This window comes from Esox lucius, chromosome 16 (genome assembly GCF_011004845.1).
Source record: "Esox lucius isolate fEsoLuc1 chromosome 16, fEsoLuc1.pri, whole genome shotgun sequence".
Taxonomy (NCBI): Eukaryota; Metazoa; Chordata; class Actinopteri; order Esociformes; family Esocidae; genus Esox; species Esox lucius.
Window position 1 is genome coordinate 20,142,185 of NC_047584.1, and position 26,253 is coordinate 20,168,437.

The 26,253-nt window shown below is 43.9% G+C and overlaps 1 protein-coding gene across 4 annotated transcripts in view; it reads right to left on the minus strand.

Moving 5' to 3' along the window:
* The window catches only part of kalrna (kalirin RhoGEF kinase a), a 175,677-nt gene that overhangs the window by 94,239 nt on the left and 55,185 nt on the right, over nucleotides 1–26,253 (minus strand). For all 4 annotated transcript variants that reach the window (XM_020054882.3, XM_010879791.5, XM_020054883.3 and 1 more), the window contains exons 2-4: nucleotides 14,436–14,510; nucleotides 9,586–9,700; nucleotides 1,997–2,189 (exon numbers count right to left, since the gene is read on the minus strand). In XM_020054882.3, the coding sequence (XP_019910441.3) occupies nucleotides 1,997–2,189; nucleotides 9,586–9,700; nucleotides 14,436–14,510 (383 nt within the window). The remainder of the gene's footprint in view (nucleotides 1–1,996; nucleotides 2,190–9,585; nucleotides 9,701–14,435; nucleotides 14,511–26,253) is intronic.

Genomic DNA, 26,253 nt, shown 5'->3' on the forward strand with positions numbered 1-26,253 from the left:
CTAAGTGAAAATGTCAAAATTTGGCCCAATTAGCCATTTTCCCTCCCCAGTGTCATGTGACTCGTTAGTGTTACAGGGTCTCAGGTGTGAATGGGGAGCAGGTGTGTTAAATTTGGTGTCATCGCTCTCACACTCCCTCATACTGGTCACTGGAAGTTCAACATGGCACCTCATGGCAAAGAAACCCTCTGAGGATCTGAAAAAAAAAAAATGTTGCTCTTCGTAAAGATGGCCTAGGCTATAAGAAGATTGCCAAGACCCTGAAACTGAGCTGCAGCACAGTATTCAAGACCATACAGCGGTTTAACAGGACAGGTTCCACTCAGAACAGGCCTCCCCATTGTCAACCAAAGAAGTTGAGTGCACATGCTCAGTGTAATATCCAGAGGTTGTCTTTGGGAAATAGACGTATGAGTGCTGCCAGCATTGCTGCAGAGGTTGAAGGGGTGGGGGGTCAGCCTGTCAGTGCTCAGACCATACACCTCACACTGCATCAAATTGGTCTGCATGGCTGTTGTCCCAGAAGGACGCCTCTTCTAAAGATGATGCACAAGAAAGCCCGCAAACAGTTTGCTGAAGACAAGCAGACAAAGGACATGGATTACTGGAACCATGTTCTTTGGTCTGATGAGACCAAGATAAACGTATTTGGTTCAGATGGTGTCAAGCGTGTGTGGTGGCAACCAGGTGAGGAGTACAAAGACAAGTGTGTCTTACCTACATTCAAACATGGTGGTGGGAGTGTCATGGTCTGGGGCTGCATGAGTGCTGCCGGCACTGGGGAGCTAAAGTTCATTGAGGGAACCATGAATGCCAACATGTACTGTGACATACTGAAGCAGAGCATGATCCCCTCCCTTCGGAGAGACTGGGCCGCAGGGGAGTATTCCAACATGATAACGGCCCTAAACACACGTCCAAGACGACCACTGCCTTGCTAAAGAAGCTGAGGGTAAAGGTGATGGACTGGCCAAGCATGTCTCCAGACCTAAACCCTATTGAGCATCTGTGGGGCATCCTCAAACGGTGGAGGAGCTCAAGGTCACTAACATCCACCAGCTCGGTGAGGAGTGGAGGAGTGGAAGAGGACCCCAGTGGCAACCAAAATATTGACACTTTGGGCCTAATCTGGACATTTTCACTTAGAGGTGTACTCACTTTTGTTGCCAGCGGTTCAGGCATTAATGTGTGTTGTGTTATTTTGAGGGGACAGGAAAGTTACACTGTTATACAAGCTGTACACTCACTACTTTACATTGTATCAAAGTGTCATTTCTTCATGGTTGTCACATGAACAGATATACTCAAATATTTACAAAAATGTGAGGGGTGTATCTTAACTCTTAATATTGAATTCATGTCACCACTATTGAACCTGCCGTTATTATAGGGATGGGAGGTGCCTGGGAAGCAGATAAGAGCAAGACACATGCAGAGAATATGTGCACATCAAGTAGCCTGAAAATAGACCTTGCATTGGAGTTGTTGTAAGAAGAAAACAAATATAAATGATGAATGGGCAACGTCACATTTTGAGAGTACATTAGAAACAAAAATAAATGCAATTCTACATAAAAATGTTTTATAGCTTTTTAGTATGTTCCATACCAACTAAATGTAGCATCTTAGGCTATAAGCTGAAAATATAGATAAATCATGCATGACTCAAATGCATTTACTAAATGTCCTTGCCAATAAAAAGTAGGTTTTTGCCAGTAGGTTTTTGGCCAAGTGAGTAAACTAGTACTACTAATAATATGAAGTATATTATGGTCCCTGTCAGGTCAACATCATTGTGCGGTAGGCGAAAACATTGTGAGACCAAATCATGTGCTGGTGCCACAAACTAAAATGGTTATGCCACTAGTGGAAAATGTTGGTCTGGTACAGTGATAACCAAAACAGCAATGCTATTGAAATATAAATGAGTCTACGGGCTGGCCAGGTACACCAAACAAACAGAGCTCCATTCTTCACACCCTGAGCACTTCCTTACCTCAAATGTGAACTTGGCACTGCCAAAATTTGTTTTCTGCTTCTGCCAGAAGTTGTCGGGTTTGATGATGAGAGCTACGCAGATCTCAGCAGGGAAGGCTTCCTGTAGGGTCTTCAGCAGAGGCTTGATCAAGTCCCACTTGGAGCCGCGCATATCAATGATAACAGTGAAGCCCCGCTTACTCACATCCTCACTGGAAAAAAGAACAGAGGAAAGAACAATATAGAGAAAAACAGAGTGAGGGAAGGAAGAAAGAGAGACAGAGGAATACAAAGAGAGAAAAAGAACCAGCCGTTAGTATGCTACATGCCCTACACATTACAACTGCTCCCTGGGAGCTTAAGTCAGGCTGGGGCTGATGACATCACCCACCATGCAACATCACCAGCCCGCCCTACTTAATGTCCCGCAGCCAATTTAGAAGGGAATGGGTCCCTGGACACCCCTGGACTCTCAGCCAGGTTCTGTGCTAAAGCTATTACACCGCTGGAAGCGTGTAACTGCTGTGACTAAATGACAAGCGTTTTTCAATTGGACCCGGCTGGTCCTACCCTGAGTGCTGTGCAATCCGATCCCTCCCCGCAAATTTTCATTTCTCATCTGACAGGCCGTGTCATTGTCGCTAACCTCTGTAGTTCTTGATTATCATACAAATTATCGGACACATATCACATTCTCGCCTCCTGAGCATGTCTTCTTCAAATGTTTCCGTCAGGTTTCAGTTTCAACACCCCCAACAGAGGGCCTCAATTTTCTTACAGGTTTTAAGGAAGCAGTACTATTATTAGTATATTCTTAGGCCCTGGATGCTTGAAAAGCACTTCCGCTTGATTGGAAGATAAAAATAACCTGTAATTGCTTTAGCCTGCCGCATGCCCTCCTCCTCAAGCCCCTACTTCTGGGATTAATATTGTTCTTCTGAATTGCGCTGGACCACTGGTGGTTACACAAGAGGCAACGTCTGCATCCTGAACAACTTCCTATTCTCTGTCTAGTGCATTTCTTTCAACGGATGTACAAAGAAAACCTAGTGCACTACACAGGGAATGGGGATCCGTTTGGGACCCATTTAATATCACAAAAAGCCTCTCCCTCCCCCAGACTTTACTGTTGCTAAGTGGATGATGTCACTCTGTTCATTTCTGCCGCAGGGCACTACATAGTGTACAGGGCACCATTTAAGACGCATCACATTAATCAGTACCAGCACAGAGCGTCTCCTACAACAACAGGAGCTGGCCCTATTAGAACAGGAGCTGGCCCTATTAGAACAGGAGCTGGCCCTATTAGAACAGGAGCTGGCCCTATTAGAACAGGAGCTGGCCCTATTAGAACAGGAGCTGGCCCTATTAGAACACCATTTGTTGTGAAAAAGATTTCTCCTTAAAGTATTTCACCGGGGCAAGATGAAGAGGAAACCAGCCTTACACAGTCACGCTCGTAGGAAAGAGGTGTTACTACTTGGACTTGAATGAGGTGCTACGTGAGGACACGCCACTGTTTTCTAAGTAGGCAGAAACGCCAAAACAGAGCCGCTGACCGTCACGCCTGACGCGATGATTGCCATGGAAGAGCTGCTTTCGCTATTCCACATGGCACGCTATCGTTTGTATGGTGAGGTACTTTTGACCAGGGCTACTTAGCACTCTATATTGGGTCCCATTTTGGACACAGTGGTTAGAGACGCTGACTTGCTCAGTCCGTTTCAACTGAGGGAACATGTTTAAGTGGTTATCCTATGACATCATTGACGGGGTTTGGATTCACTCACCAGCGCAAGCTCGGGTAAATCCAATCAGTTCAGAACAAACTAATGCTGTAGTTTGAAATTCACTGTAAATATCACAGCAAACACAGCAAATTATAAATAGAGAGAATGTCCTGGATGCAGAGAGGGAATTCCAATAACTGCCTGGTTGTTGGGGGAAGTGGCTGGGTAGATTGTGGTACTGGTCATCCATATCATTGACATACCAGCAACTGGCACTGGGTTAGATCAATACAGCTACTGTATTAACAGCCTGGACCGCTGGATGTGGAGAGGCAGCATGTGACAAGGCAACACGTTTGATTTAGTTTAGCAAGATGAAGAAAAATATGAATGCATCACAATTTTCAAGGTTTTATTGCTGTTATTTTACATTCATGAGATCTTGATTTATGGATTTCACATGAGGATTAGCCCACAGAAATCAGCTATGATGCAAACAGCAGTCAAGTCAAGACCCAAATGAAGACAAAAAGCATGCATGTGAGCTTCCCCTGTGACAGCCTTTTACAGCTTGTGCAGAAAGTGTTAGGTTGTGAAAACTAAAAGTGTCCTCAGCTGTCCGGGTGACTGGTCTCAGACGAACCCAGAGGTGAAGAAGCCAGACGTGAAGGTCCTGGGCTGGCATGGTTACATGCAGTGGTTAGGGCAGTTCGACATACTGTAAAATTCTCTAAAGCATTTGAGGTGGCGGCTTACGGTAGAGGAAGGAATATACATTTTATCTAGCTATATTAAGATATCTGTGGAATTGGGTTTTGTGACAAAACTCCAAATTGTAGAGTATCATGATACCAGATTTTTGCAACCAAGGAAATTAAACTATTCTCAACATCCATTTCGATAGCAAAAAAATTACTATAACAATAATTTCCATTAAAGTGAATTTACTAGGTTTTGAGTAACATTCAAAAACTGTTAAAGAATCAAGAAAGACAGGAGCCCTTGACATTCAGTGAGGCAGTTTTCCCCAGGGCTTAATTCTCTGACCAAACCATTTCTTCATATTGCCAAGAAAACACAAATAATATGACAATTTTGTGCAATATTGCCGCAGTACAATCAATACTACTGAACATGTGAAATATGGAGTCACAATTTTCATTTTGTACTGCATTTGGAATTAAAGTACCAGACCTCCTCACTTACAAAGTGGCCTTTTAATGTCCCGACCACAAGGTCATGCTATTTAATCAGCTTCTGAAAGCTTCCAAAATGCCACTAACATGTAAACATATTTGTGCACATAATATGAAAGAAATAAGCTTATTGTTAGTAGGGAACATTTGTGGAATCTTTTATTTTAGATCATAAAACATATGACCAACACTTTACAAGTTACATTTCTATTTTTGCTATTATATATTGAGGCCATGCTCTAAAAAAGGGGGCAAAGATTTTGTTCGTGATGATTCAGCAACAACTTCTTTGTAGTTCACATTTGTGAGCTGCTGCAGGTTCTGCATATTGGCCAATCAGATTTAGAATATCACAGTTTGTGCAGGCCGGGGCGAAACACACAAACAGTGCTGTCATATTCCTTCAGTATATATTTAGTGAGTGCAACAACGCATCACTCCCAACAGACCCAAGCAAATACCTACATGAATGTAGTAGCCTACACCTAAACATGTGGGATCTGACACACTGCATTGCATGGAAACAGTATGATCTTTCCATCTGATCTACTGTGGACTATTAACAGCAGCTGCATACAGTCTAGTCTAGTAAATATGCTCCTGGTCTTTCTGGCCAAGGCAAACAATGCGGTAATGTGCATTTTTACCCCATTTGTTTGTGAAAACATGTAAATGGGTTCAAATGTGGTTTAAGTTGGTTTGACAAAGTCTTACTAAAATTATTAGAATATTCAGCAAACACAATAGTGCATTTTTGATGAGGTCTACAGTTAGCACAGGACTGCAAACCCACATAAAGCTAGCTCAGCCTTGTGAGTTGTATTGTCCAATCATATTCCCCCCTCAACGTCTGTGTATAGGAAAGCCCCTGTTGGTCCATCTTTAAAATGTAATGAATATGAACAAGTACATGTTTGCTGCAGGTTGACTGGGTATTTATCCTCCACGAAGACAGTTTTTTTTAAACCAATTAACCTATTCAGAAAAACTCTTGTCCCAGCACAGCCCATATCAAAATGTTACATCACTTATAAATCCCTACAGTTTTGGGTCCAGTGTTGTACTTGTTTAGGTGAAAAAAATCAGGAAAAACTCAGGGTCCTGGAAATTGTTTTCCACAGCATCAGCATCTATAATCACTATAAACATTTTAGTAAACATTTTAAAAGTGTGCAGAGACAATACCCAGATTAGTTTTGCCGTGTAATACCAGTTGATTAAGAGTGTTTTGGAGTGTTTAATAACATAGACACATTTTCATAATTCATTGTAGACATCTACTGCAGGAGCCAAGCTAACCTTTTCTTCATCATTCTCAAATTCTCACTGTAACAATACAACAACCAGTATATAGAAACACATCACCTACCAGCATAGAAAGAGTGAAAATAAAGTGGAAATGGGCAAACATTTTCCATGTCGCGAACCCAGGTTTGGAAAACATGGCTGTAAATTATTAAGAAAAACCAGACCTAGTACCCGAAGGAGAAACACAGCTCACTCCAGCACCTCCCGTGGATACGACAGAAAGACAGATGAAACGTTACGTGAGAGAAACAGAAAACCACAAAAGTGCTCTTTTGCTTTGAGTCGGGAGAGAGGCTCTCATTTCTCAACGGCTGACGGCACAGCTCTAGAAGTGTGGCCATGTGGCCTTCTCCCCCTCTCCACTCTTTAATTCCCCTCTCCTCCGAATTCGACATGTGTTTGTGATGGTGGTGAATCAGTTGAAGGAGACTCTCCCTGGTTCTTTGGCCAGGCTGGCTGGCTTTTTAAACTCTCATTAAGCATGCCTTTGTTCAGAGCTACACAGAGAGGCTTTGAAGCAAACTTCATACGGCCCACTGCCAGGTCTGATCAATGGCTGAACAGACTCAGTGTAGCCCTGTCACTCTGCTTGGCTGACAGAATCTGAGACATGCACACATACAAATGCATACTACACATTGACACACATGCACACACACACACACACACAACCATATACTACACAAAAACACACAAAACAATATACTACATTCAGTATGCTAAACCTGTCTAGGACGTGTCTAAACAGACTCATCACAGCCTGGTTGAGGTTGTAATGGCTGATTACAGCTATTGTAGTTTAATAAAATAAAATACAATAGCTGGTCTCATAAATTAATAAATGTTTAAATGGTCTCAATCTACATTAGGCTACACATCTGCCCACCCACCAAATTGATTTCTACAGGTTTTAACACACGAACAGTAAACACACAAATATAGGCTACAACTTGTCCTATAGAACAGTCAGACGATAGGCTAAGCAAAATAACACATAATGCTAGATCAGCTTGGAATCAAGATTAACAGATTTCTTGTGCATGCACTAATGATGCAAACAAACACACCTGTCTAAAACGGACAGCTGTGAAGCCTATTGTCCAAATACTTTTGGTAGGCTTATATGGGGAGGGGTACTAGATACAAAATGTACTGAAATGAAAGTTGTCACTCTGTACTTTAACTCCATTACCGTCATGTCAAATGCACTGTATTAAGACTGCACTGTATTAACGGCGATGACACCAATTGGAGCTAAACTCAAACATGTCAAATGATACATGTGCCTATTGATGCCCTTAAAAAAAACTCCCAGTGGGCTGCATCAGAGCAACACCAATGTCCCTAATGGCACCCTATTCAGGGCCCCTACTGAAATGTAGGTGCCCGACCAAGGGAATAGGGCATCATTAGGGATGCGTTCGAATGTGGATCAAAGCGAGACATCCGATCTGCAAAGTACAGAAAGTGTATTAAACCCTCTGCTCGCTAGCTCAAGTAAGGAAACAGTGCAGCTGCTCTACCGAGCCACCATAAATCACTCATGTTGTTTTTCTTCGGGGACTCTCTTTAATGGCCCTCCTGGAAAGACTAGAAAGCGTTTGAGAGACGGAGAGCGGGAGGGAGTCCCGCGAAAGACCCTGCACTCATTGTTTACATTAGCCTAGCCTCAAGGACACGCTCACAGCCAGCTGCTTTCATGATGCACCATGTACACACCAGCGCATACCCTTCACATAGGTCCAAACTGGCACACTACCTCCAACGTAGGGCCCTACTTTTCATCAGAGCCTTATGGGCAATAGGGTTGCCACATGGGACGTGGCCTTTATAAACGTAGGGGTATAACCACCAAACACAACCTGAGCAGAGGTGAAAGGAAAGGAGAGAAATGTTAAAGCAAAAGCTCTGTTATGGATGGATTCATTAGCAGTGCTACTGGGTGTGGGTAAATGGTGGTGAGGCATTGCCGTCAAGGCTTGTGGCTATTGGGTTCGCGAGCTAGGCCACATACAGAGGCTGGCTGTGTGTGGGCTATAGATTGCAGGTCTAAATAAGACAAAAGCAAAGACGATAGAGTGGTACTATTCTACATCAGCAATAGTGGGCATCCTTGCTGTGTGGATAAGGAGGGGCTATCTCCTTCCTTGAGTATTGATGCGCATACCGAACTTGGTTAAGTTTTAATCCTATTTGAATGTAAGTATGTATGTTGTGTGTGTGTGTGTGTGCGCAGCAGGTGCTATCAGTCGCCTCACTCTCCTGTGGTTTCGCGGCTCCACCAAATACCGATGGATTCATTCTGTTCAAGGAGCAGTTGGAAAAGGTCCATTATTCAAATAGGGGGAATTGTTTTGAGTAGTTTTGGTTAGATCATATTACACTCAAGACAAAGTTAAAGGAATTTGTTTGATTTGATTTTGTTCCTGGCTACATGTTGGTAAGATAAGCTAAAATAATTTGTTAATTTAACAATGCTTTTTCGATAATTATCTGTTTTGTGCCTTTCCGTCATAGGTTGTATGTTGATTTAACTATTTCTTTGTTTTTTATTTAGCATTTTCCATCCTCATTGAGTCCCATTTCTGTTCTCTCCTTTGCAATAAAGATATTTAATTTGTGTGATATTTGTGTCATTTCATAATAATAATAAAGGCACAAACTGTATTGTGTCCTGGCAGTCTTTCTAGGATGTGATTGAGCACAGATAAGCAGGAGGCAAATTCAAATGCAATAATAATGTGTTCATACACAAACAGCACCCACAATGACCTTTGTAAAATGGCAAATAGCCTACAAAGGCTAAAGCAGTGGTTTAAAATCTATAATCTTAAAAAAGGTTCTGAATATTGAGTCTTCATTATGTAAAACAGACAGGACAAAATACTATAGCTTCAAAAAGCAAGCAGCATTAAGCACCTTCCTTAGCCTAAAGGCTTGACGCCAGAACGTTTATCACAGATTACATTCCTATTCCCATCATCAATTCCACTGGCATTCAGTTATGGTCAATCCAGACAGTACATAATACTTCAAACACATGGTGCACTCAACTGCTTGGCAATGATGACAGATCAGTGAGGTTTATGATCTATATTGACGAAGGTCTTGAGTGAGGGATTGCTCATGTGAGTGTCAGGAGACTGCTTGCACAGAAGGTTATTAAGATTTTTCTAAAGGACAGTAGACATAAAAAAAACTGTGAACTAAATAGCTGCACTGTACTGCACCAAGAAATCTCTCCATCTCCCTATGGAGACGAGTCCAGTAGCCATTTATATCTAGCCTCTTAGAATGAGATTGTTGGCCTAGAACCAGCTCCACTCTGAAAGACAAAACTGATCTCAGAGCAGATGCAAAAGAAGTGTTCTTACCTTGGCACAGTGGAGAGGTAGGTGACCAGCCGCCGCAGCTCTTCGTGTTTTATTCTGTCATGGTTGCTCCTGGCAGGGAAGGTCAGAATTGGACCTCCCCTCTTGTCGCGTCCCCCTGCAGGAGCATGGAAAACAGAGATATCCTCATGTACCAAAGCACTGTGACAGATACACACAGAGCGTCAAGTGCATACACAGCAGGATTTGCGTCCCAGATGACACCATACGTTGTCCATTGGGACTGAGCCAAGACAAACAAACTGCCTATATATAAGATGCAGTGAGGAAGCATGTACACCGCCTGAACGGTTTTTGTCAAAAAAAATTGAATTTTTGCTTAATTTCATTGCTTAAATAATTGTGAAGTACATTTTTATTTATTAAAGTAGAACAACTTCAAATGTTGAAATGAAGACAATATTAATCTCCAAACATCTCAAGGAAGAAATGTTTCTGGGGCTGAATTAACTTTTTTTCAGCACAGTACATTAGTTAAGGCCACAGTATAGGACCCAGTAAGGACCCCATGCCCCAAAAAAAAGACCCAGTATACCACGGTTGTATGGCACATTGAACCATTTATCTCACAGTTTAATGTGGTGTTAGTATACTTAAATCTTCTGCTTCGAAATAAGGGGGGAAGGGGGTAATATTACTCTGGGACATATGGAGGACCATAATATTTTGAACAATCACAGTATGGAAACTTAAGTGAAACAAAATGAAGCTAGAAAAGAATGTGCCCAAACTGCCGAAATCAATGCACAAATAGTGACATGCTTTCAAGTGGAACTATAAATGAACCGTTCCAGTGACATGAGATGTGACGGACGAGGAGTAGCAAGGCTGACATGTCCCTTGTCTATTCTAAATAGGGAGTACCGGGCCATTCAGAACACATGCCATGTGTGGAGAGATGCATGACCAGACTGAAGAGTGGAGTAAATTGCACCTTTGTTTCTTCCTGGTGCTCATGTGAATTTGTGAGCAGCCCTGGAAGGGGGGGTGGGGGGGGGTTTACTGGAGCGCCCCAGAGCGAGGGCATACAGGGCCTTTTATCTAGCACAGATCTTGCTAGTGACAGATCTTTGTTGACACTTTTTGGGGAGCAGCATCCCCCCTTGGATGGTGAAACTCCCTGGGCCTCCTCCGCCTCTCTGGGCTCTCTGACAAATGTCCACCAGACTTTAAGCGTCAAGGCCCCGTCGACCTTCAGCCTACGTGCGTGCGTGTGTTTTCAAACACTGGGCCTCATCAGAGAGATAGACCTACAATATTATGCCGCTACCAGGGGAACCTCTCTGTGATGCCTTTTGGGGAGAGAGAAACAGCGTGGATCTCGCCCAAGTAGTTCAATCTCCCAGTGGAAAGACAGAGGGGTGAAACAGGGAGACCATGAGAAGAGAGAAATAGCAGAGGGAGAGTTTGAGGGAAGAGAGATAAAAAAGAAAAGAAAGAGAAATTGCTGCCTGCCATATCATGTGGTCAATGCCTGACAGACCAAGAAATCTGCAGATGTCTAATGCCTAATGCCTTTTTTTTTCTCTTTTGGTCCTTGATTGATACTTTAATAATTCAAAATGTAAATACAACAAGTACTAATCAAGCAATTTGAACTCAAGCACAGAGACAAAGAGAGAGAGGGAGAAGTGGAGAAAGAGAAAGAGAAGTGAAAGAGCAGGAGAGGCAGAGATCTACTCTCCACACAACTGCCTTGAGTTACTGACGGCCTTCTGTTTATTATACCAAATGAGACCATTTTACATGGCGTTTAGCTTGTTTTTACAACAGTGCTCCAGTCAGCTCAAGTTCCCTTTCAGCACTCTATACCAGCATTTAGTCTGGTTACGCTAGTTCATTCAGTGATGAGTCAAAACCATGAAACAAACAGCAAGAAGTCGTTTATAGTCACACAGCTGGAAGCATCAAACTAACTGTGGTTCTGGCCAGCAACATTGTATGGAAAAGCATTAAGGTCATGGATATTTCCTTTTCCGCTGCTTAGACTTGTGTTCAAATACTCTCAAATTATTCAAATCTAAAAAAGTCAGATTAAGTGAGGTCAGTTGCCTGTCAAAATTGTGCATTAGAGCAGGCTTGACTGTGGAAGGTGGGGTGAACTACGAGGGTGGCAGAGGCCTTTTTCAAGATATGACAACGTCCGCTTCTCAATCTGGGAAAGAGAGGAGGCTGGTAGCCCAGGGATCACTTAAAGGGAGGGAGGCCCATAGCAGAAGATGGAAGGGAGCTGTGGGCATCTCTCTACCCAGACCACCGGCTCCAGGGGGTGGTGTTGGACGATACGAGGTGACACAGGGTGGTCTCCAAATTCAGGTCAGACTCTCCATTGGACTGAAGGTGGAGGCCTGAGGAGAGGCTTGCGGAAAACCTGAAAAGGTTTGGTATGACAGAGTGAAGTCAACGGGTGAAAAGCAGCCCCACCAAGCGTGTCCGTAACGGCTTGGTGGTAAGGAGGTACTATTTTTATGGTCTATCCAGAGGTCCCAGGGAGGACATCGATAGCGTCATAAGGCCAATGCAGAGGGAGGGAGACGGCCCAGGGCTTGCTGAAAACCTCCCAAAGATCCAGATATTCAGCCGGGACAGAGGACGGATCTGGGGCATCCTCCGGGCCAGGGAGGTTAGCTGCTGAGGTGGGCTGCGTGGGTAGCAGGCGTGACAGAAAGGGCTCCAGTCCATATGTCAATAAGGGGATTGTGTTCTCAGAGTCATGAGTGACCTAGGACCACAGATATGTGGGGGGAGCAGAGACAAGACGCAGCCAAAGTTAATATCAAAAAAATCTAAAGGCAATGTACAGGCAGACGGCAGGTGGGATCAGGGATAATGGGAGACACCTGGTGGGGGTGGAGCACAAGACCACACAGGTGAATGGTGTCAGGGTGTGACACAGACAGGATGAAGCAAACACTCAAATGATTTGAACTATTCTGAACAGTATTTCAACCAAGGTCTGCCACTGTACAGTTGATCTCTGTAACAAGCATGTTCCAGGGTGACATCATTGCCAAAGCTTCAGTAGGTTCTAGACCCCTAGGGATAAAGATGCTAGCTGTGATAATGTGCGTGATTACCCATATAGCGCCCTACTTAAGAACAGGCCCCATAAGGCGGTTCTGAGACTAATCTCAAGAGCCTAACATGTGAATGGTAAGGCTGTTTCTCGTGGTTAAACTCTGCTCTAAGGCTCTTCTCCTTAAAAGACCATAGGATAAGTGATCTCTTGCTTCACTCTTTCAGCAGCCTCCATGGTCAGTCAACTTACAACCGGTCCAAGCTAAAGGCCAAACACGTAACGTCCAGATGTCCCGCGTGTGGTACCTCTTGTCCGATCATACCATGACGTTCACCATGACGTTTAGGAGACGCAGTTGGAGCACCGAATAAGGCATCTAAAACAGTGTGGGACCTAACTAAACATAAAGGAGGGATATCTTTCCTTTTTGCATAACTAAATCACTAAACGAAGTGATCATCTCCTCAAGCATAGAATTTAACAATGGCAGACTGGGACCAGCAAAATCCCTGTGTCAGTTTCTGGTAGCTCATATTCTAAACAGTTGATTTAATGTCTGTTTATCTTCACTGAATAATGCAGGGAATCATTATTAAATATCGGTATTAAACTATATAGTCATACTGTACATATACAGAGTATGAGTCAAAAGTTTGGAAACCCTGACTCATTAAAGAGCGAATGTCTCTTACTGAGTGAGTGAGTGAGTGAGTGACTTACTCACCCACCCACCCACCCACCGACCGACTGACCGACCGACCCTTGTTAAATAGCGTAGTGATTGAAAAAGCGGACTTGTGAACTATAGGTCCCGAGTTCATATCTCCTTGCAGGCGAAGTGAAGTATGCATTATTATTATTCTGTATGCACGAAAACTTTGCTGGCTACAACCAATAGTGTCTACACTGTAGTAAGCCTGAAATAAAACAGTTTACTGTTATAATGCAACTGTTTCTGATGGATTTTCGAAGTACGCATCCGTGCATGCGTTTTGGATCAGGGTAGACTAACACATTTGCTGGCTTAACATACAGTAGTTGCGTTATAGTAAGCCTTAACTGAAACTGTATACGGTTATATTGTGACTGTTTCTTGCATGGAAAAGCTCATCTTCTGTCTCGCTAGCAATTGCTAAATTCTTATGATTATTCCTAGGAAGTTAGTAGATACTAGTAAGCCTTACTGGCTAATAAGCTGTTAAAACAGCCAGTGGCTAAAGCATTACAGTTCATAGACGCTATTTGGGGTGGAGGTAAAAATAATAAGAAACGTTAATCAGTTTAACACTGTCGCTAGACTGAATGGAGTCTAGCGACTCCTGAAATGTGTAATGCCGTGGCGTAGTGGTTAAAGACAGTGCCTATGTGTCTTGCTTCTTCATTTTGGGATATTGTGTGTAAGATGATTTGATGAATCATAAATCTACAACCCAACAAAATGTGGAGAAAGTTAAGGAAGATGAATACTTTCCGAAGGCACACTATTTTCAAAGCATTTCTGTCGGAAAGGTTTTCGCAACCATTTGCGCAAAAGGAACCCTATGTAAGGAGAATATATGTAACATGAGGTTCCCACACATGCTGGACATGTGCTGATGGTTAAATGTCAACATGCTTTGCATGTGCAACTAATCATGCTTGTCATGGGACATTTCTCAGCATGGGTCTTACGGTAAGGTCTACCATAAACACGGTTGGCCAGAATATAAGAAACCTCCCTAAGATGTTCCCTAGTGGATTAGTCGAGCTACATTATCGCAGACTCCCTCCCCAATGGACCACTACCCCCTGTGTAGTTCGGACACACACTCACCTGACACAAAGGCCACTTTCTCTTTCAGCACCGCCAGGACATCACACGCCTTAATCCCATCGGTCCTGAAGGAACCTGTAAAGGAATAGAAGAGAGACAGGTCAGGACAAGATTCAGAAAGTCACCTTTCATCTCCGTAATCTCATTAAGAGATTTACATTCCTGGTATAAAAGGAACACATAACTACTGCCCGACCATGGCACAAAGACGAGCTCTCTCTTCTTCTCAAAGTTCAAGGAAAGTTGATGCCATTCGAATAGGAAACAGTAATGAAAAAATTATTCTCTGCTGCAGTACGCTGTACCAACAAATGACTGTAAGGCTTTTTTATCATACTGTAGTAACATATTGGGCTTCAATATTGTTGTTTGAGGCTGGTGCAGCATATGAGCATTGAAAAAAGTTGATTGTCTATTCAAGAGAGCTGTTCCAAATCACAGAACACCATTCAGGGCTATTACAAAGCTATTACCGTAGGTAGGCATCCAGCACTCGTTCCCTGCCATTGACTTTGCACTACACACAGTACATGTTCACATCAGTGCCCAGACGCTCTCCTACAGCTATCTCTCTTGAACTACTCGACCGGAGAGAAAACACACGGGGAAGAGGCGAGGCGAGGGCATCGATCACAACACAGTGGCAGCGGAACAACAAGCTGGAGGACCCAGGGCATTCTCCACACTACGCCACAGCATGGAGTCCGTGAGACGAAGGGTTCAACTTCACGGCTAGGGACAACAGTCACTTCCCATCTGATTCAAGTGCATGATGGGAAGATCAGGGAGTCAAAAACCAGATCGGACAGGCATCCAACCACTTCTTTGGTAAAATGCAGAAAAATTAGCCTGGAGAACCACTCTCAAATAGAACTATAGATCCAAGGACTGTGCGTGACAAAGTCAATGGTGAAAGTATTCATCACATATTTCCCTTTAACACTAGGCAAGAGGCAGGAAAAAGCTCACTACATAGCATTCCAAATGATATCTACAATATGACCAAAATATGTAGCAGTTTACCTAGTCCATTATAAAGCAATCAATCACGGAACATGAGCATAACTTCAATGACCAATAATACTGCCAATCAACAAGTCATTACATGTAGATTACAAATCAATGAGTAGCATACGTACTGGTTTGTTATAGATTTCTATTACATAAGGTGACATGTCCCTAAGGCCCCACATTGTTAGCACAACAAAGCCATGTGATCCATCTCCCTGTCTCTGCCTCTCTCTCTCTCTCTCCATGCCAATCCCTCTCTTTCTCTCACTCTCACAAACACACATACCATCTCTAACCTTGTGGAAAAACTAAATTCTAAATCAAATGTTTTCCGATCCCCACATTTTAACTTTTGCCCTAATCCTAATCCCTTACCAAATACATTTTATTTGGGGGGACCAAGGAAGTTCAAATGTTACTTTTGGATCTTTTTGTCCCCACTGGGTGTGTTAAAACTGAAAACACACACATATGCACAGACTGTCTTGCACAGTCCCTCCCTCTCTCTCCTTCTTCCTCTCTTCCTCTCTCTCTTCCTGCAGGATCTTCAGTCCATTCAGCTGGACAGCCCGTCTGTTGTGTTATGAAACCCTCTCCCCTTGTGAGTCCACCGTGTCCAAAAGCGACACGATTCAGAAAACAAGCGCACATGGTCCACTATCGCCTGCTGTGACGATGAGACACCGCGTCCTCACAGAACCAACCAAGCATTCCAAAGTACATTCCGGAGTCTCCACACAGCTCAAGCACCATCTCAGTTCACGGGCGGAGGGGGAAAGCGGACAGGAGTAACCCAAGGGCCTCCTAGAGTAGAGCTGCCCTCCAAGGGAGCTACTTGATGTCTTACTGCCTGTTCCTGGCTGTCAGGTGGCAGGATGGACAGCTTCCCGTTTGTTTCAACTTCACCAAGGCTGTTTCCTCTCAGCATAGCGGAGGAACCCTGTCTTCTCCTGCCTCGGCTCAGCCCAGCTCCTTGGAGTAAAGCAGTCTGACAGACAGATACGCAGGCTGCCCTCCAATCCCACAGATCCTCTCCATCCAAAGAGCAGTGGACAGGAGGTAGGGAGGGAATGAGGATGACACAGCTCTGCATATCAGATGCGCCATTTCATCTCAACTTGTAAGCCGGCCGACCATAAAACACCAGGGGGGTCATTCTTCGCCCTGACCTTGTAGTGAGCGTGAGAAGACAGGGTAAGTGCACTTCACAGGTACCATCTGTCCATGAGACACTCCGTCAACAGAATGTACATTACAAATGGCATCATCTTCCCTTACCTTATTAGAGATCTTTTCTGTGAAAAGCAGTAATGCAGTTCATTGAGTAGAGAATAGGGTGCCATTTCAGATGGTATTTCCCAAAAATACTTCAGTATAGTTTCTAAGATGTTTTAAACGTACGGGGGTATGTGGACTGATGCAGGCGTCAGTTCAGAAAGACTTCGGAAGGAAGTGTGCATTGATCCCACTGTGATTGATTACATACAAAAACGTGTTTGGACGGAGATAACTGTCACTGACTGTCATCAGGCCGTCGGCGTTTGAAGTTGAGGGTTTATCATTAGCAGCAAATCATTAGCAGAGCAGTCTGTTGCCTCAGTAATCTTAGGGTTGACAGCTGTGGGGGCACAGGGACCAACGGGGCAGAAAAGGAGGGGGCGGGAGGAATAGAGCGAGGGGGGGGGTTTCAGGAGGGCGGGGCGGGAGAGGAACCGTGTTAGCACGGTGGGCACTCCGGAGGCCAATCTGTTTCTGATCCATTTGAAAGGGATTCTTTTTGCCGACGACCTTTACTGTGAATGAAAGCATTAAAGCCCCGAAACCTCTCCAACATAACTGCATGTTCAATTTATGGTGGCGAGTTACTGCCTTCCCCTGAACCGGAGACAGACAGCAATGATGACTCATTTATTTCCACATCTAACATTGAAGCAACTGTGGGGCAGATGAGTTCAGGCACTGCTCCCTTGTGAGTAACATTTACACTAAGCAGAGAGCAACACGACCAACTGGAGGAGAGGCAATGATGGGAGAGCGTTAAAAAGCAGCTCAGCTCCTTGGTTCAGCGGTCAGGGTAAGGACGCGTCAGAAATGACACAGTATTATATCAAAAGTAAACTGATATACATTAGGGCCCATAGGGTTGATTCAACATAAAGCATTGGGTAGGGCAATTTGGCCCCGGACAAAAGTGTACTAAGTATAGATTAGGGTACCATTTGGGATGTAACTGTGCCACGCTGAGATAGCAATGGTGCTGAAAGTTGAGATAAGATTTAAATTAAATCTATACACTTTTTGCTTAGAAGGGTGGTGCCATCTCTGATAGCTACAAATGCCTGTTCTTAATTTGATCATCATGTTGTTGTAGAATATTCTTCCACCACAGAAAACTATTCAAGCTTTGTCGCAGCATGCCAACAGTTTGGTCCCCAAGAAGGGCATAACAAACCGGCTCAGCACCGTCCAAATGGGTAGCTATTGGACAGGCAGTCGCCTTGTCTTATCGCACTCTGGCTAATCCTCGTAGGTCGAACAGCAGCAAGCTAAAACTTGGCCGATCGCAGAAAAGGGCACTCCCCTCCTGGGTATATGTACTGATTTGTTTATGTACTGACATTTTCATTAGGCTATCAAACACAATAACTTTCTTGTTTACATTTAGAAAACGTTAATGTACGGCTAAATCATGGGACACAAGGATATATTCATTAGTGCTCACCATTTCTCCCTGTTTAAGCCTGTTTGCTTGAATTTGTGTGAATTGACTTACTGGATTACAAATCTTCCTCTGAAGTGAAACCTTTGAAGCTCACTGCTAACCTTTAGCCAATTACCATAGAAGCCGTATTGGTAAGAAGAAGAATGTCTTGGCAAAATATGTACTGTATCATAGAACAAGTAACATTCACTCTACCGCATCTCCAGTCACAATATTGCAATGAAGCAAGGCACATCATGAAAATTGGGTAAAAAAGTGTTAAATAATATATCATCAAAAATTATATTTAAAAGTTACCCAAAATCTCCATTAACAAGACCAGCTGTTTAGACTAAAGTTGATAATCAGTCTGATAGACTTGAAAGTTAACCTAAACTGTACCAAAACTAATGTCACACATATCTGAGGAAATGCATGTATAATAGTCCAATATAGAAAAAAAAGGAGAAAGAGTTGTTGGGCAAGGGGAAGCAAACAATGCATAACTTTAAAATTACTGATTGCAAATGAAGAATAGGGTGCGACATTCTACTGTATTTATCTACGCAATTATAATCACAAAATGGTCTGTCGCCATTTTAAATCAACCAGTCTTATCAGGCTGCTCCAGGCCGACATCCAGTATACAGTGAGTGTGTGCAATTAACAATCGCAAAACAAGGAAGATTGGTCTTGGCAAGACCACTCCCCCTTTTCTGATGCCAGAAAGAACGTCTGTGCATGACTACCATGCATCCAAAAGTTACCACCGTCGAGGACAAAGACAATCTTTCACTAAACAATAAATAATTGTGTTGTTTTCCGAAAACCTGAGACTTTTCAACTTAAGCAAAACGCTAAGAGAAAGTGTGGCTGTGATAAAACGCCAAGATACACCACAACTAAGGGTTGCTCTCATGCACAACACAAAGTGGAGTTCATGGAAAAGACTGTAGCTGCGGTATATTCGCAATATACCACAAACCCCTGAGGTGTCTGAATTTTGTAATTAACCGTGCAATTTGTCTCATATACCGCAGATCCAATCAGAATTGGATTCATCCAATAAGCATATCAGAAATGTTTCTGTTAAGACTGTTAGAATGCTGACATGAAAATAACGTGTCACTGGATTGAAGAAGGCTCCAGTAAGGCTATGATTTTTTTGTTTAAATAAGTGAACTAGCTAAAACACACCCCCTAATTATAATGACACATCAACAGAATTTAAAATGCTACTAACCCTAATTATTCCACATCAGTCACTTCACCGCGAAACCTAAACAATGTAAAAAATTATGTTTTAATTGATTATGGCTGTGCCCGACTGCAATGCCATACTACACCAAACAGTGTTAGCACGAGAACATAGACAATGAACTGAAGCCCAAACGCCACCCTATTCCCTACATAGTTCACGAATTAAGACCAGAACCCTACGGGGCCCTATTTCACTATAGGGAATAGGGTGTCGTTTGTGATGCAGGTAAACAGTCACTGTGAAAAGCTCCTTGTCTCCCAGCTGCTCTGCTGCTTTCTTTTATCTGCCCTCCTCCAGGAACAGCCTCCCGGTGGCTGAGACAACTGTGTCCCAAGGCAATGCATTAACAAAGGAAAGCAGGTCAAGCTCCGCCCACTCCCTCTGACATAAAGCCTCCAGGAACAACTCCAGCCCCAGCCGCCTCAACATCACACCACCGCTAAGACTATTTTATACTGTCACTGATACATTTATTAGGGTTTCTCCTGGCTCAAAAGGATCTGGAGCATTTTAAGGGGGGGCGTCACAGAGTAGACAGAGGCGAGGCTCATGATATGATCCAGTCTGAGCCATGAAAACACTGATGGGGCGACGAACAGAGCACGGTAAGACGAAATTGGTTCTCATCCAATTCCAAGGCACTAAAGGACTGTGTCTAATCCTTTAACCAGAACACACAAGGTAGAAGACAGTAAAAAAAAAACTCTTGAGTACTTCCCCATTTATTCCCACTGAATCACCATTGTTCAATCTCAGTGTTTTCAGATGCGACATAAAGAGAGGGGGAGGGCCCTTGGATTTCTCTAACGGGCCTGAAGCTCTAAAAGACCTTATAGCGTGCCACAGTCAAAATACTGTATTTAAATGTGCCTATATGGCAGTTAGGCAAATGTTAGTATAAGTTTATTTTCTGAATACTGCAGCATATCATTCAAAGGTAAATATTTCAGACATTGCATGTTGTAGAGGCTGAAGGACAAGGTTCGTTCAGAAATGAATCCCATAAAAGCTGGACCAAGTGACCATAAGGCCAAAAGTGGCTTTAGAACCAGACAATTTTCTTAGGGTCAAGAGTATTCCATGTACGTATGAAGTCATTGTTGTTCTGACATGCTCTGGTAGTAGCATGTGTGCTGTCTCAAATCAAAATGTTCAGGTCTTACAACCAAACAGGAGCCCCAGAATAGGATCAAGGCCAAACTATTATTCCTACTCAAATATTTCACATTCCTAAAAAGTTGGATCTAACCAATTATCCACATTTCTTCTCCCCAGAGGGATAACAGAATAGGAACACAGACAAATTAAAACTGAGAGGAATCCCGGGTGGTGCAGTATTCTAAGGCACTGCATCACAGTGTAGATGTGTCCATCACAGCTAATGTTCGAACCATGACTGTTGCCTGGAGGGGTGAGGGAAGGCATTGTCTGCAGGGATTTTCTTGACTTGCTGCAATCTAGCGACTCCCTCAAGCTGATTGGACAGCAGCAAGCCAACTCAGTTTCTTAATTGAAGGAGCAGAACCTTGCACACCCCAACTTCTTGGTTGGGCAATGGACAAACAGTATGGAGAGAAGGAGAATAGCTTGGAAGAGGAAGGATGTCATGATCTTCAACTCTCTCTCATTGGGAGTTGCTGCAATGATACAAGGTCAGAAGTACAACTGGGTATTACAATATTAGGGGACAATTTAAGGGGCGCATTACAATTTAGAATTGAGAAATCCCTTTAAAAAACATTTACATGAGGGTTAGGGTTAGTCATTTAGTACACATTCAGAGCGACTAAAGTGGCTTTCCAACAGGCAAAATATGTTTTTAACCTCCTGTGCTATAGGATATCAATCAGCAACCTTTCTGTTTCTTGCCCGATGCTCTAACCACTCTGCTACCTGCTGATCTTTACAGTATGCTAACGATCTCCCTGTCATAAAACTTTACATCTAAGTGCTACGTCCCACCTCAAACGTCTAGCTCAGCTGCTATTACTGTAAACCCGCCAACACTTGCGTCCAGCAGAGAGTCTGTATGGGTTGTTATTGTATCAGGGCTGCTTTTTATGCTGTGTATGTGGCAGCCCAGAACGCAGGCAAATGTCACTGCTGCCAATCACTCACTGACCGCCTCACCCCAGGACGCCTAGACCAGTCCTGAGCCTGCCAAAACCCGTCAAAGAGCCACCAGCAGAGTAGCCGCTAGGCCAATAACCTCTAACCACCAGCCTCGGAGCCCCGGGAGGTACAGCACTGACACGCAGCCAAGCCAAGCCAAGCCAGAATGGGCGAGGCTGAGAAAAAACACACAGGTCAATGCTTCCAGTTGTCACTTCACTAAAATTCTAACAGCCAGACTGACAAAATCGCCTGCTGAGGTTGACTGGTTTCTGGGGTACTGCGAGACCTACTGTAGATTTATTGGCCAATATTTACGCAGAGTCCTAATTAAGATACAACCATGCAGAAAAATATTGATTCGCTGCTTGGTTTGGTGTTTTTACAGTATAAATAGTACTTACATTTGCTGACCTGTCCAAACATGTCTTGTAGTGAATTGTGTCAAACCCCATTTGCTTTATGAAACAACATAACAATGTCAGCGAAATGCCACAATCTCTTTTATCAAGGAGCAATTCATTTTTTTTCTTTTCTGGAACGAGCAAAGACTGAAAAAAGAGGCTGGGGAGGGGGAGGGACGGGGAGCAAGAGAAGGGCTCTGTCCCTGGCTAGTGCTGAGCGGCAGCGAGGAGAAAAGCATCTGGTACGAAAATGCACTCTGGTATTGAGGAGAAATACATGCAAATGACGGGTCATAACACATTTAAGGCATGATTACATCTCAGAGAAATCAGCCGGGCAAGTCCCTGAGGCAGAGAGAGAGACAGAGAGAGAATTACAGAGACAGAAACAAAAAGAGACAAAGAGAGACAAAGAGAGAGAGAGCTGTGCTGGCCATGAGCCACCCCTTCCCCAACTCTCTCCCTGCTTCTCAGCATCACACAATCTGCCCCCCCCCTCTCTCTCCCCTCTCTCTCCCCCTCTCTCCCCCTCCCTCTCCCCCTCCCTCTCCTCTCTCTCCCCTCTCTCTCCTCTCCTCTCCTCTCCTCTCTGTGACAGACAGTTGCCACGCCAGAGATCTTAACTCAGTCTTGTTCTCTATTCATGTATGCAGAGGAGGAAAAATGAGGAATAAGGAAAGGATCAATGTTCCACCGTGAGGCCCATTATTCCCAGTGACACTGTAGGAGGAATGGAATCAATCAGATTACCACAATGGACAACTGGAGAGGAGAGGACCGGGCATTCTGTGTTGGTTACAAACATCCCCAAATAGGTCCGATATAACAAAACCTTGGCAGGGGCTTTTCACGGGCTGGAATAATGGCCCTGTGGGGGAGGGTGCTAATAGAACTAGGGACTTCCAGTGTCCCCTGTGGTTCCTGCAGTGAGATACCTTATGCTGAGACCCCATGGGTTTTATTGGCCGTCTGATATAAGCAAGAGATGGAAAACCCGGACGCTGTTGTCTCGGCCTAAGTCCACTTAGGCACCCTATTCACTATGTAGCACACTACTTTTGAATGAGGGTGTAATATGTAAGGGGGGGGGGGTGCCAGATTAGCACATCGTCTTCCACAGTAAAGAACTCCTGGAAATCAATGAGGAAGTGCTTATTAATGTTTAACTAGGAATCATGCAGTTAAACTAGCAGTTCATGACGGAGGTCCGGGGAAGCATCAGGAGATCCCATTCCCCAGGGAAGCACACAGTCCGAGGGAATGGTCTCTGTGTGCGTGCAGTTTGATAGGTTCCCCTTATTAGCTCCCCTGGGTTTTCGTTAACGTGAAAACAGTCAGTGCACGCGCCCCAAACTGCATCCTACTCCTCATGTAGAACACACTACTTTGTCACCAGAGCCCTATGGGCACTCTATGGTCTTCGGGTCAAAAGTAGGGCACTACATAAGGAATAGGATGCCCATTGGGATGGAGCCAGTGTTCGGCTTCCCGGTCTGAGCTCCATTCTCCTGAGAATGCTGCTGCTCTGCGGAGGATGAAGCACCTGCATCTTATCAATCGCTGTCAGGCCAGACTGCCGATTTATTCGGGGCAGTTTTTCTACTAACCTTTGGCAGAAAAAAAGATTTGTGTATATGTCATAAAAGCTAATGAGACCAAGCAGACAAAGGAGCTGTAGGGAACATACGTTGAAATTAATGATGATTATAGGAAACGGAGGAATAAAGCAGAGCCATCTGGGACACTTTGAGCTGATTCTGGAAGATCCGTTGTATGTCAGTAGCCCAAATTTCTAGAGTTTTTCCCGGGACCATCCCTCAAAAAGAGTACCGGTAAATGACAGAACAAATAAAACAGGATGCCAAAGCATATTGCAACTAAGTAAGCAGCGTTGGGCCTGCCAGGAAATCTCTGAACATTGGGTCAGCCCCAGATGAAAGTGATTCCTAATCAAAAGTGACTAAACAAAAATGCCCTCTACATCCTTAATCTGGGAAGCTCCAAAACCAGTAGACGGCTGAGGCTGTCAGCGACCCCTGATGAAATGACAGAAAGACCATGAAGCCAATCAGACATGGAGACTGGGGGGCCTGAAATGATGCAATTGTTTCTGACAGATTCAAAACAAGTTACTGGCAGGAACAAACACAACAAACAGGCACACTAAAAAGCTGCACACGCACAGTAAAGTCCGTAATCTTCTAAACTAATTTCCATAAATACCTGTCTCAGTTGTGTCTTCGGCGCTGGAACAACCTGCCAGCACAGCACTTAAATGGATCCATAAACAGCTGTTCAGTACATATCACTAACCCAGCCTACAACAGGCACCACCACCAAAGGCAATCATTATCCATGGGCAGTCACTTTCCATCGGAGTTATACACACCCACAGAGCCAAAACACACACGTATCGTAACACAATGGGGCTGGTGGACATGTGTGTGAGTGTGACAGGAGGGCCTCACATGATCCAATCAAATGTGCGTTTGGCTGATTCCCATCAGAGCAAGTCGGAGGCCTCCTTTCCCCTCAGTCTCTGGGGCATGAGCATCATGTAAATGGCTTGTACTGTACTGTAGAACAGGGACTGGAGGCAATCAAACTGCCTCCCAAATGGCACCCTATACCCTAAATACTGCAGTACACACATTTTGACCAGCGGTCATAAAATGGAGAGCAAAAATGAATACGTTGTCATTTGGGAAGCAGACGATGACAGGTTTAGGACACTGACTAAAACCTGTTCCATAACGTCAGGAGGCGCAGATTGAGAGTGTGTCACCAAAGCCATTGGTGTTTCATGTGCGTGGAAGAGGAGGTGATGGAGAAAAGAATCATCTTGCAGCCATTACTGTCTCTGTTAATGGTAATATGAGGTCATCCACATGGCTGTCCAGGAAAATGGAGCCCCACTCTTGGTCTTTAGCTCAATGGTAATGTTGTGTGTATGTGTTTTACTATCCTAGTGGGGACCAAATCCCTCAAAAGATGGTGAGGACATTTTGACTGTCCCCAAAAGGTACTCTGGGATTAGGTTAAGCAAGCAAGCAAGCAAGTTTATTCATATAGCACAATTCAATGTGTTTTACAAAGAAAAAGAAAAATAGAAAAATACAATAGAACAAAAACAAATACTAGAATAAAAACATCAAATACGCAATTCACTGTGCTTTAGAAATAAGAAAACAGAAATAGAATAAAAACAAAATTGGTAGATTCCATAGTAGATTCCATGAGGAAGCTATAAAAGCTGTAAGGCTAACAGTGTGTTTAAGTTTATGCGCTCAGTCACAGGGATGTGAAAATCAGCAGTGTTTATAACCTGGATTTAAAAATGGATACATTTGGGGCAAGTCTAAGATCTTCTGGTAGTTGGGGTTAAGGGGTTAAAATGAGTTAGGTTAAGAATGAGTTAGCTTCTTGGATAAGATTCAGGGTTAAGGTTTTTGTGTTTAGAGAGCGGGAAACTAGGACTTTCCAAGGGAATTAACTCTGAGGTCCCTACAACCATAGTAAAACGTGTGTGTGTGTGTGTGTGTTTGCTTGAGTGTGTGTGTGTTTGTGTGTGGCCACAGTGATGAGTCCTGCGGAAGCCGGACTCAGTAATGAATCTCTGAGATCCACGGGGAAAGCCCTGAGAATGGAAACGGGCCCGATGACATTCTCAGACGTGGACCACTGCCCAGCGATAGCACACACAAAGACACACTTGTGGCCGATCCCTCACAGCTCCACAAGGGCCTCTCCACCAGCACCGCACGCTAACAGCACGGGTTGATACACATCGTTTACCATGCGCTCCCTCTCGTCCACACACACACACACACACACACGACTGAGCAAACGAGAGGACGGACGGGCGTATGTGCACTTACACCGATGCTTGAGTGAACACACGCGTACACAGCAGCGCAGCGGTCCGGCATCTTCATGCCCAACTTGTACAGCGATCCTTCAGCGCAGAAACCAAGGGTAATTGAAAATGAACATGGCAGCGCTCAAGAATAATAAATGGTTTCAGGCCATCTTTCCGTGGTTTGTTGATGCTTGTTTTTAGTTGCTCTGGTTGGTTTAAAAACATCAAAAGCTGTGCCATGGCCTTGATTAAACAGTCACTGCCAGCCTGTGTTTTAAAATTATAAAGTAGGATGTAATGAGTAAATAAACCACTGTATGCCACATGAAAATTGCTAAAATCATTTAAGAGGCCGTTGATGTTTTCGAAGATTTAAGCTTTCCAGTAAAACGTGCAGAGTGGGGTGAAGGGCCCCGCCACAAGGTTTCCATTTCTCATCAACAATATGCTGTCTGTCCGTCCGTCCGTCT